At 42.2% G+C, this 12,480-nt stretch overlaps 1 protein-coding gene across 1 annotated transcript in view; it reads right to left on the bottom strand.

Moving 5' to 3' along the window:
• The window catches only part of COL22A1 (collagen type XXII alpha 1 chain), a 608,111-nt gene that overhangs the window by 364,305 nt on the left and 231,326 nt on the right, over positions 1 to 12,480 (bottom strand). The window contains exons 16-17 of the mRNA XM_073590381.1: positions 9,207 to 9,260; positions 9,015 to 9,059 (exon numbers count right to left, since the gene is read on the bottom strand). Of these exons, the coding sequence (XP_073446482.1) occupies positions 9,015 to 9,059; positions 9,207 to 9,260 (99 nt within the window). The remainder of the gene's footprint in view (positions 1 to 9,014; positions 9,060 to 9,206; positions 9,261 to 12,480) is intronic.

Genomic DNA, 12,480 nt, shown 5'->3' on the forward strand with positions numbered 1-12,480 from the left:
TGTGTTATAGGGGCGCTCAGAGTCCTGTGACCCTCAGGCCGCACATGGGGCATTATTACATTGTAGGGGCAAAATGTGGAAACTGTTTTCTAGGATACTTGCACAGGGCATTAATAATTTCTAGGGGGCAATTTCACCATCTTGAGGGCATTTTATACTCAGATGTTTCGCTGAACCCCTAGGTACGCCTATGCAGGGGGAAAAGAGTGGAGCCAACTTTTCGATTCTGAAAACCACTGGGACTAACACTGAACTGACAATTATCACCTTTCCCATGGATGTTGGAGCTGTGGCACCCTCAAGTAATTAGCATTGATCCCAGTTGTGAGATCCCACCTATCGAAGGTATGTCATCAACTATTATAATATTAACACCCCTTTGAAAGTATTTTCTCATGAAGACGACCCCTGCTTATCTGCCTCATTTAGGGTGAATGGACATCATAATGGAGCTAGTGCTCAGAGAAGAAAGTGACCAACAAAGTAATAACTGGGATAAATATAATAGTTATAATAATCTAAAATATAGTAATAATAAAAATAATAATAGTTGGAATAGTTCACGTTGCAATTTTTTGTATGCGATCATTTGCTGTAATTACAAGTTTTCCCTGTGTCCACTAGAGGGCAATAGTGATCTACAGAATCCAATGATGGTTTCTTACTGGCGCTCTATCGTAAGGCTAAATGTACTAAAGCACGCCAACATTTGGGCAATACCATGGAGCTGTGTTCTTCCACCATTAACCCTTTAAATCCATGCCATTATACTGAAAAGCGTCACAAAAATCACTTTCCGAAAGGAGATTATGAAAAGTTTGGACTCCGTAGCCGTGCGAAGCGGTTGTGTCCGAGGTTCATTAAACATGCACTGTATGCCAGGAGAACTGCAGGGAGCCTCATCCATTTGCAGTCTTGATGTATCCACGGCTCGAGGCGGTACCGGTTCAGTCGCAGAGCATTGCCGCAGGCCGCTGACAATGTGATCATATGATTAAAGGTGTTCTGCAAAGTGGAGGAGACGCCAAAATACGGCCTGTACCACAAAAGCTAATGATCCACCAGGCAGCCATCATTTATGCGGACACTGCTACAAATGTAACCGGGAAATATAAAGAGAAGCCAACATGTACAAAAAAAGTAAGAATGGCCGGAGTGAAAATCTGAAAATCATTTTGCATTATCTTCATTCTAATTGCTGAGAAGCCATTACTTAAAGCTACAGGTGCAGAGCCTGAGGCTGCACTACTGACACATACTCGGGAAAATCTGTCCCCTTGTGACTATTGTCAGGTTCTTTGTTGGAAACCTTAGTCGGAGCTTAAAAAAAAGTCTGTCTCCTCCCAAAACTCGACTTAAAGGGGTTGCGTACTTTTCGGAACAATTTAGTTTATTTTACATCAATTCATGTAATTGAAGCTAAAAATCATTTTTGCAATTGGGTTTCATTAAAAATGTTTCATCGTTTCCCTTCTATACCCTGCACCAGTGTTGTACTGTCTGTTGATGGCTGCAAGATGAGTGATCTGTTAATTTATCATTCAGAACGCAATGATGTTCTGAAGAAGAGCTTGTAACTTTTTTTTTATCTGTCTTTTTCGGACCTTCTCTCAACTGATTTGTGAACACAGATCACATCAAAGTTGAATAGGCAAAGAAACAAAGAGCCTGTAAAAGTAAAACGATGCAAAATCATTAATGAAATACGATTGCAAAAATGATTTTTAGCACCAAATACATGCAATTAATTTAAAAAGAAATGTTTGAAAAAAAACCCTTTAAATTATGTATACAGTCATATAGAGGACTGTATTAACCCTGTAGTTAACTAATTTTTCAGAAAAATAACTTTATTCCTTATGTAAACGAGGGTGCTTGGTGCCCTCTTGGTATGGCCAACGGCTCGGCGCACCTTTCCACTCTCTCAATTGCTATGCCATGCGCCTGCCCTTGTTGATTCCCTGCACTCGCTTGCTCAGATCGAGCACTGTCTGAGCTGAATTTCCCACCCTGGGTGTGCGCAGTGACACGCTTGTGCCCTCATCCCTCCTCGTCACACTGATTCATCTGGACACATCGGGATCGAGCAGCTTCAGAGAGAGGAGGCGAAGGTGACGAGCGGCTGCTGTTATCACTCCTTCACACTGAGCGGCTGCTGTTATCACTCCTTCACACTGAGCGGCTGCTGTTATCACTCCTTCACACTGAGTGGCTGCTATTATCACTCCTTCACACTGAGCGGCTGCTATTATCACTCCTTCACACTGAGCGGCTGCTGTTATCACTCCTTCACACTGAGCGGCTGCTGTTATCACTCCTTCACACTGAGCGGCTGCTGTTATCACTCCTTCACACTGAGCGGCTGCTATTATCACTCCTTCTCACTGAGCGGCTGCTGTTATCACTCCTTCACACTGAGCGGCTGCTGTTATCACTCCTTCACACTGAGCGGCTGCTATTATCACTCCTTCACACTGAGCGGCTGCTATTATCACTCCTTCACACTGAGCGGCTTCTATTATCACTCCTTCACACTGAGCGGCTGCTGTTATCACTCCTTCACACTGAGCGGCTGCTGTTATCACTCCTTCACACTGAGCGGCTGCTGTTATCACTCCTTCACACTGAGCTGCTGCTATTATCACTCCTTCACACTGAGCGGCTGCTGTTATCACTCCTTCACACTGAGCGGCTGCTGTTATCACTCCTTCACACTGAGCGGCTTCTATTATCACTCCTTCACACTGAGCGGCTGCTGTTATCACTCCTTCACACTGAGCGGCTGCTGTTATCACTCCTTCACACTGAGCGGCTGCTGTTATCACTCCTTCACACTGAGCTGCTGCTATTATCACTCCTTCACACTGAGCGGCTGCTGTTATCACTCCTTCACACTGAGCGGCTGCTGTTATCACTCCTTCACACTGAGCGGCTGCTGTTATCACTCCTTCACACTTAGCGGCTGCTGTTATCACTCCTTCACACTGAGCGGCTGCTATTATCACTCCTTCACACTGAGCGGCTGCTATTATCACTCCTTCACACTGAGCGGCTTCTATTATCACTCCTTCACACTGAGCGGCTGCTGTTATCACTCCTTCACACTGAGCGGCTGCTGTTATCACTCCTTCACACTGAGCGGCTGCTGTTATCACTCCTTCACACTGAGCTGCTGCTATTATCACTCCTTCACACTGAGCGGCTGCTGTTATCACTCCTTCACACTGAGCGGCTGCTGTTATCACTCCTTCACACTGAGCGGCTTCTATTATCACTCCTTCACACTGAGCGGCTGCTGTTATCACTCCTTCACACTGAGCGGCTGCTGTTATCACTCCTTCACACTGAGCGGCTGCTGTTATCACTCCTTCACACTGAGCTGCTGCTATTATCACTCCTTCACACTGAGCGGCTGCTGTTATCACTCCTTCACACTGAGCGGCTGCTGTTATCACTCCTTCACACTGAGCGGCTGCTGTTATCACTCCTTCACACTTAGCGGCTGCTGTTATCACTCCTTCACACTGAGCGGCTGCTATTATCACTCCTTCACACTGAGCGGCTGCTGTTATCACTCCTTCACACTGAGCGGCTGCTGTTATCACTCCTTCACACTGAGCGGCTGCTGTTATCACTCCTTCACTCTGCAGATAAGAGAGAAGGGTGAGAGTGTGCCCGAACTGACGACCAAATAATCACAGGTTCATGTCCGCTATAGAGACAATCTACTATATAATCGTCTAATTCTGTCTGTCTCTCTGTTTGTAACGGAAATTCCGTGTCACTGATTGGCCACGCCCAGCCGGCCGCGACCAATCAGCGACAGGCACAGTCCGACCGCGAATTGGCACGGAATTCGAACGACGCACACCACCGCTACCATCGGGAGATCTGCGGCGCTAGCTGCTGATCTCCCGACGGTTGCCGTGGGTCATCTCCTGCCACCCGGAGGTCAGCGGCGACGCAGCCGGGAGATGATCCGATCTCAGTGTGACACGCAGCAGTGACCAGGCCCCCACTGTGAGATCGCCGATCGTGGTGGATCGTCCTGGACCATCTTTTGAACATCAGTCTCCCGCTGGCCAGCATGCATGGGTGTGTTTGACAGGGACAACGATGAATGACCTCACTACTACAGGTCTGAGAGACAGGGTCCCAACGACCATCGTATCATTCCGTATCGTTGCTGCGTCGCTGGTGAGATCTGACTGTTTGACATCTCACCAGCGACCACGTAGAGACATACCAGCGATCCCTAAATCCCGCGTCGCTGATTGGTCGCGCCCGGCCGGCATATTCTAGAATACCAGATGAGTTATAATCGGGCCACCATCTAGTAAAATATAAATAACTAAAAAAACATGATACGTATTTGGTATTGTCATAATTCTGCTGACACGAAAAATCATCTTACCAGGTTGTCGCGCGCTGAATGCTGTAAAAAGAAAAAAAAACAAAAAGACTATGGCAAAATTTTTGTTTTACTATTTCACCACTCTTGGAATTTATTTTTACCAATTTTCTGTCCATTTTATGGGACAGCGATTGTTGTCATTCAAAACTACAACTCCCCCTACAAAAAAAGGGGAAAAAATAAAAAAAAAAAGTTATGAAGAGGAAGAAAGAAAAAATTAAAGCTCAAAATAGGAAGGCGTTAATACATTATTCTTGCAATACCACTCCAGAGCACTTGGCGCGCTGTTGGGAACAATGGAAAACAATGAATGGTTATCTGTCGTTATGTAATATCACACTTATATTGTTGCTGTAGAAATATTTATTGCAGCATTTGACATTTTTCTGCTTTGCTTAGAGCAGAAAAAAAAAAAAAAGAAATGACACTAATGGTTGTGACTTATGAGTGTAACATGTGTGGTACACTGTGTCCTTTCCATTGGGGCCAATTATATCTGTGCACATAATTCACCCTTTTTACCTCGTAAGGTCACAAGCTAATTTTCGAGATTGGATGAAATTACGTCTATAAATCAGCGATCATTTACATAAAAATTTCCATCCAGGATTTAAGGTTTCCTCTCTCCCCGTCAATCCATCGCCCTCCCTAATGAATATGTGTAAGACAATAATGCTGCATTAAATTGTATTAATGCACCGACCGCAGATAATTCTATTTGCAGAGAGTTATTTCCCAGGTGTATATAACCCTGCGGGGGCCCCGACGCGCGTCCAAATATCCATTTCTATTCTTCCCGATGATAATGGTCTTTCCGTCGCCCCATTATAACAGATGGAGGTGTTCACGTACTTTAGGCCGTTTTCCGCTCATATTGTTTAATGAGAAATGAAAATGTATCAGCGAAATTCGAAGCGTCGTCGTCGGTGTAATGCATATAAAGACTAATCAGATTGACTGCTTTATTACATATTTCAGTGTCGCCTAATGATCTCCCTGCAGATTCGTAATCGTTTATTGAGGAGTGAAGCCGGCGCCGCGGCGTAATTAGGTCTGGAGAAACGAGGGTCTCGATAATAAAAAAAAAAAAATATATAGATCGCTCTAAAAATAGAGCGCGAGTGATAAGTGGTCGTGTTTGATTGAAAGTAATTAGCCCGGTGATACGTTACATACGGCAGAGGGGAAACGGACAGAATTCTCTAGGAACTGAGATCTACAGATGGAGCAGGCATAATAGATGTTTATTGTTTGTTTGTTTTTAAAGATCCAAACTTATAAAGGGTTCCTCTCATAAACAATATACTATCCACAGGACAGGTGATAAGTGTGTGATCGCTGTATGATCTGACCACTGAACTGGAGGAGAAAGGCGGCATCAAAATATTCTGTGTGAAAGGAACCAATGAGAGCATGTGCGACTACTGCTCCGTTCGCTATGGTAGTGGTGGTCACACATGCTCAGTACCGCGCTCTATACTGCTTATAAAGGTGATGGTCACTCATGCTCATTACCTCTTCCTTTACTGTCTGTAAGAGTGGTGGTAGCGCATTGTAACTACCATTCTCTTCACTGTCTATAAGAGTGGTGGTCACACATGATCAATACCGCTCCCTTTACTGCCTATAACAGCGGTGGTCGCACATGCTCACTACCATTCCGTTCACTGCGTAAAAAAGTAGTGGTCGCACATTGTAACTACCATTCTCTTCACTGTCTATAAGAGTGGACACAAATGATCAATACCGCTCCCTTTACTGCCTATAAGGCTGGGATTCACATATGCAAAAAACTCGGCAGCGGAGCATGTGGCTGCATAGAAATGCATGCAGCAGCACGCTCCGCTCCAGAATGCCAGCAGCAGTGCCGGGTATTAAGATGCGACACTCCTCCGAGTTTCTAGCATGTGTGATCAAGGCCTAAGAGTGGTGGTCGCTAGTAATGAGTGAGTATACTTGTTACTCGGGTGATCTCCAAGTATTTGGATGTGCATGGAGATTTAGTTTTCGGCGTCTCAGCTGCATGATTTGCGGCTGCTAGACAGCCTGAATACATGTAGGAATTTCCTAGCAAACAGGCATTCATCACATGTATTCAGGCTGTCTAGCAGCCGCAAATCATGCAGCTTCGGTGACCGAAACTAAATCTCGAGCACGCCAAAATACTCGGATGACACCCGAGCATGCTCGGAAAATCTCGAGTAATGAGTACACTCGCTCATCACTAGTGGTCGCCACTGATCGGTACCACTCCCTTTACTACCTTTAAGAGTGGTGGACGCACATGCTCACTACCGCTCCCTTCACTGTCTGTAAGAGTGATTTTTGCCCATGATCAGTACCGCTCCCTTTACTACCTTTAAGAGTGGTGGACGCACATGCTCACTACCGCTCCCTTCACTGTCTATAAGAGTGATTTTTGCCCATGATCAGTACCACTCCCTTTACTGCCTGTAAGAGTGGTGGACGCACATGCTCACTACCACTCCCTTCACGGTCTATAAAAATGGTGCTTGTACATGCTCACTACCACAGTGAACTTTGGACTCTCAGATCTCTGGATCAGTGGCAGTCTCAGCAGCTAGACCTCCACCATTTACACATTTATTAGCTAATAGGTGATAAATGTTATTTATGGGACAACCCCTTTAAAGGGCTTGCTCAAACAAGGAGCAACATCCTATAAACAATATTTACGACCTAACCACAGCACAGGTGATAAATGTATTAACGCTGGTGGTCTGACTCCTGTCTCTGTCACTGATCTCAAGAAAAAGGCCTCAGCGTGAATGGAACAGCAGTGAGCATGTGCAACCACTGCTCCCTTCACTGTTTAATGAAGTGATGGTCGCACACGATCACTACCACTCCATGCACACAGGAAACTTTGGGCTCCCTACTAGAGTTGATCGAATTTTTCAAAATTCGGTTCCGATTACGATTGGCGGCGAAATTTGTTTTTGCAATATTCGTCGAACACAGCCGAACGTTATTAGAGTCAATGAGAGTAGAAATTACCAAGTGTGTTTGGAACCGATCATCAAACATAAATTCGGCATGAATAGGGAACCAAAATGGCACGAATATGGCAAATTCAGATTCGGCGACCGAATCCGAACAAATTCGCTCAACTCTACTCCCTACTCTCCGGAATGATGGTGGTCTCAACTTCTTGAGCTCCAACAATCACACATTTATTATATTGGTCATATATGTTTTTATAGGAGAAACCCTTCAAAGAGGTTTTTCACTCCTTTAATATTGATTACCTATTCTTACGATAATTCATCGAAATCAGATTTTGAGAGTCCTGATCACTTGAATAGGAGTTGAGATGCTGTACCTGGGGTTGGAGACTAAACAGTGTTTCAAGTTGTGATGCTTCATCTCAGTTTACTGGCCACCTTCAACCACCAGTGGTGGTTTCATCTGATCGGTGGGGGTGTCAAGTGTCGATTCTGTTGAACCCTTACAGATTTCATATTGTGGACCTTTCTGAAGAAAGTCAACAATATCTTGAGAGTGAACAACCCCTTTAAATGATTTATTCTCAGAAAGGTCCACAAACTGATCACTTGATCCATGAGAGTGGTAGAGATGAGGATCTCATCAAACACAGGGACACTGCCTCCACTAAGCTTGTAGTTCCTCCCTGAGGGTGTGGACTCTTTTGGTTCCTCTAAACCTATATCATACAAGTCCAATTCTTAAGATAATGCCATAATAGTAAGGTGAGCTTCCAAGATCTTTAGATCTATCTCCAATTTGGCGAGCAGGGAAATGGACCAAAGTCTACTCTTATGTGCTGATGAGACCAGTCAACAGGGGCTCGTGCCTGCCTTTACTATGCATGGATCTACACAAGGTGACAGGCACTTAGTCATTTTCTTTGTAGGCTTCCTCGTGTCATTTCAGTAGTCCAGTAATCAACATGTTATTTCCAGTAGTATCATGACTAGAAATGAGCGAAACACTTCGTAACTAATCAAAGTCATTACGAATTTCAAGAAAAATTTCCGATTTGCCACAATTTGTATTTTTGGACAATTGATTTGCGCAAAGATTTGAATCTGAGGTCGCGGCGCGGTTGAAAAACAAACTCTTATACCAACTTCTCCTTGGACCTCTCTATACCTGTCCCGTCACCGACCAGCCTTCTTCTCCTTCTAGAGCAAACGTTCAGTAGGTCCCAAGTGGTCAAATGCGAGATGGCAAACGTCATTAATGTCAATGACATGCGTCGCGCCATGAAGTCTAATCAACGGCAGTGCCAGAAGACCAAGAGGTGATCGGGTGGAGAAGAAAAGCCGGAGAGAAGTTGATATTGGAGGATCAGGTGGTAGTGAGACAGGTAGGAGAGGATGGGGAGGGGTATAAGAGTTAGTCTTTTCCCAGCAGATTTGATTTGTACCGAATTTATTCTATATGAATCGAATCTCCTCCCGATCTGCCAAATCTGCCCAAATCAAATTCTGGAAGATTTGCTTAAGAATTTTAAAATTTCTGTATAAATTTTGGAGTTCCAAGAATTTTTGGAATTTCTTTGAATAAATTTATCAGTGGATCAATAAATTTTGCTACGCGTTAACTCTACTGTTACCTTTTCTCCGCGGGTTCCCCTCTCACCACGTTCCCCTTGTAAACCCTAAAAAAAAATTTAAAAAATGAAATAAAAAAAAAAGCAAAATGATAGTGGGTGCATTCAGGATACACTTGGAGGTGCAGACATTAGAATATCACTGGTCACTATGAAAAGTCTACGTATTGATATTGAGCAATAAATCCAACTTACAGGGGATCCTACTGGTCCAAGACCTCCGGGCGGCCCTCTGGGTCCTTCCAGCCCCTATAAATAAAAAAGAGCGATTTTATAAAATTATATAACAAACTGTGAGAAAAAGGGTAAAAAATACCAAACACCGTATATTCGCCACCAAACGCTCAAGACAGTTCACGAAAGGCGTTAATTGCCAGTCCCCACTACATCGATGCCCTGTTCCATGGCCATTACATGGCATTATTATTTGCAGTCTTTATAGCGCTAGTTCTTGGGCTGATTGATGACATGAATCAGCACTGTTTAGCGGTATTATATTTGAGCACTATATAGACTTATTATTTAAGAACTGCATGGAGATAATTTTGCACCGTATGAAAATTATTTGAGAACTGCATTGTGGGTTTTATTTGGATAATGTATGGCGCAACAAATTGAGCACTATATTAGCACATTTTTTCAGCATTATATGGCAATATTATTTGAGTATTGATATAATATACAGTGCTTATATTACCACTTGTTCATGCTCTGATGGTCTTATTTGTGCACTATGTGGCAATAATAATCCAGCACTGTATTGGTTTTATTTGGACAAAGTATATCAGGACTGTATTGCAATATTATTTGAGCAGTGAATGGTGGTATAAATTTTAAAAAGTCTTGTTGTTATACAAGAGAATTATTTTGGGCACCGTATGGCGATATTTAATCTATGTATTATTTGAGCACTGGAGGGTGCTATAATTTTGACACTGCATGGCAATCATGCATTATATATCGGTAATATTTAGGACTCTCTATGGCAATAATGTATTATATAATGGTAATATTTAGGACACTGTATGGCAATCATGCATTATATAATGGTAATATTTAGGACACTGTATGGCAATCATGCATTATATAGTGGTAATATTTAGGACACTGTATGGCAATCATGCATTATATAGTGGTAATATTAAGGACACCGTATGGCAATCATGCATTATATAGTGGTAATATTTAGGACACCGTATGGCAATCATGCATTATATAGCGGTAATATTTAGGACACTCTGTGGCAATCATGCATTATATAGTGGTAATATTTAGGACACTGTATGGCAATCATGAATAATATAATGGTAATATTTAGGACACTCTATGACAATCATGCATTATATAATGGTAATATTTAGGACACTGTATGGCAATCATGCATTATATAGCGGTAATATTTAGGACACTCTATGGCAATCATGCATTATATAATGGTAATATTTAGGACACTGTATGGCAATCATGTATTATATAGCGGTAATATTTAGGACACTCTATGGCAATCATGCATTATATAATGGTAATATTTAGGACACTGTATGGCAATCATGCATTCTATAGCGGTAATATTTAGGACACTCTATGGCAATCATGCATTATATAGTGGTAATATTTAGGACACTGTATGGCAATCATGTATTATATAGCGGTAATATTTAGGACACTCTATGGCAATCATGCATTATATAATGGTAATATTTAGGACACTGTATGGCAATCATGCATTATATAGTGGTAATATTTAGGACACTGTATGGCAATCATGCATTATATAGTGGTAATATTTAGGACACTCTATGGCAATCATGCATTATATAGTGGTAATATTTAGGACACTGTATGGCAATCATGCATTATATAGTGGTAATATTTAGGACACTCTATGGCAATCATGCATTATATAGTGGTAATATTTAGGACACTCTATGGCAATCATGCATTATATAGTGGTAATATTTAGGACACTGTATGGCAATCATGCATTATATAATGGTAATATTTAGGACACTGTATGGCAATCATGCACTATATAGTGGTAATATTTAGGACACTGTATGGCAATCATGCATTATATAGTGGTAATATTTAGGACACTCTATGGCAATCATGCATTATATAGCGGTAATCTTTAGGACACTCTATGGCAATCATGCATTATATAGCGGTAATATTTAGGACACTGTATAGCAATCATGCATTAAATAGTGGTATTAGGACACTGTATGGCAATCATGCATTATATAGTGGTAATATTTAGGACACTCTATGGCAATCATGCATTATATAGTGGTAATATTTAGGACACTCTATGGCAATCATGCATTATATAGTGGTAATATTTAGGACACTGTATGGCAATCATGCATTATATAATGGTAATATTTAGGACACTGTATGGCAATCATGCACTATATAGTGGTAATATTTAGGACACTGTATGGCAATCATGCATTATATAGAGGTAATATTTAGGACACTCTATGGCAATCATGCATTATATAGCGGTAATCTTTAGGACACTCTATGGCAATCATGCATTATATAGCGGTAATATTTAGGACACTGTATAGCAATCATGCATTAAATAGTGGTATTAGGACACTGTATGGCAATCTTGCTTTATATAGCGGTAATCTTTGGGACGCCATATGGTTTATTATATAGCGGTAATATTTAGGACACCGTAGGACAACATTTAAATAAGATTTGTCATCAGATTTTACAATACACACTGCATACATTATGGGACTGGATTTGCAAAAAAAAAACCTCATTAATACTCACCTACTGACACCCATCAGGACTACGGCACAGCAAGTGGAGACGTCACCTCATTAACAGCTGCTGAACCCTAGTGGCCTGTAATTGGCTGTAGCGGTCATGTGACTTTGAACTGCTCATCGGCCGAAAAATATCTAATTGGGCTCTGCTCAAGTCACATGTCCAACAGAGCCAATCACAGGCGTAAGCTCTTCAGCGGCTGGTTGACCACAGAGTGACCTGCACGGGATCTGGGGTGGAAGCTGGAAGGTGAATATTGATGAGTTTGTTATCACAAATCCAGTCCCTTTGGGCAATTTTATATTTTATCCAGACAAACCCTTTAAAATAATAACTCAGACCTGATGGGTCTGGTGTACTTACATGTCAAAATGGCAGTATATTTGTATATATATTTTTTTAAAGTGTTCCTGCCTGATATTAAAATGATCCCTAGAAACACTAATAAAATGATTATTTTAAAGGGAACCTGTCATTAGATTCATGCTGCATGGTCCACGTGCAACATGAATCAGACAGCAGCTGGGATATTGGAGCGGTGTATGATTTACCCTGAAACGCTGCAAGTCACCTGTCAGTCTAGGGGAGAGGGGCAGGGGGGGAAGAAGGCATGAAACTTGTCATCCGAGACACATAGTCCCACGGACGGATCTTCAAAGTACAGTTTCCCTGAATCAGATGACAG

This window comes from Dendrobates tinctorius, unplaced genomic scaffold, assembly GCF_039654945.1.
Source record: "Dendrobates tinctorius isolate UK_male_01 unplaced genomic scaffold, ASM3965494v1 ptg000116l, whole genome shotgun sequence".
NCBI lineage: Eukaryota > Metazoa > Chordata > Amphibia > Anura > Dendrobatidae > Dendrobates > Dendrobates tinctorius.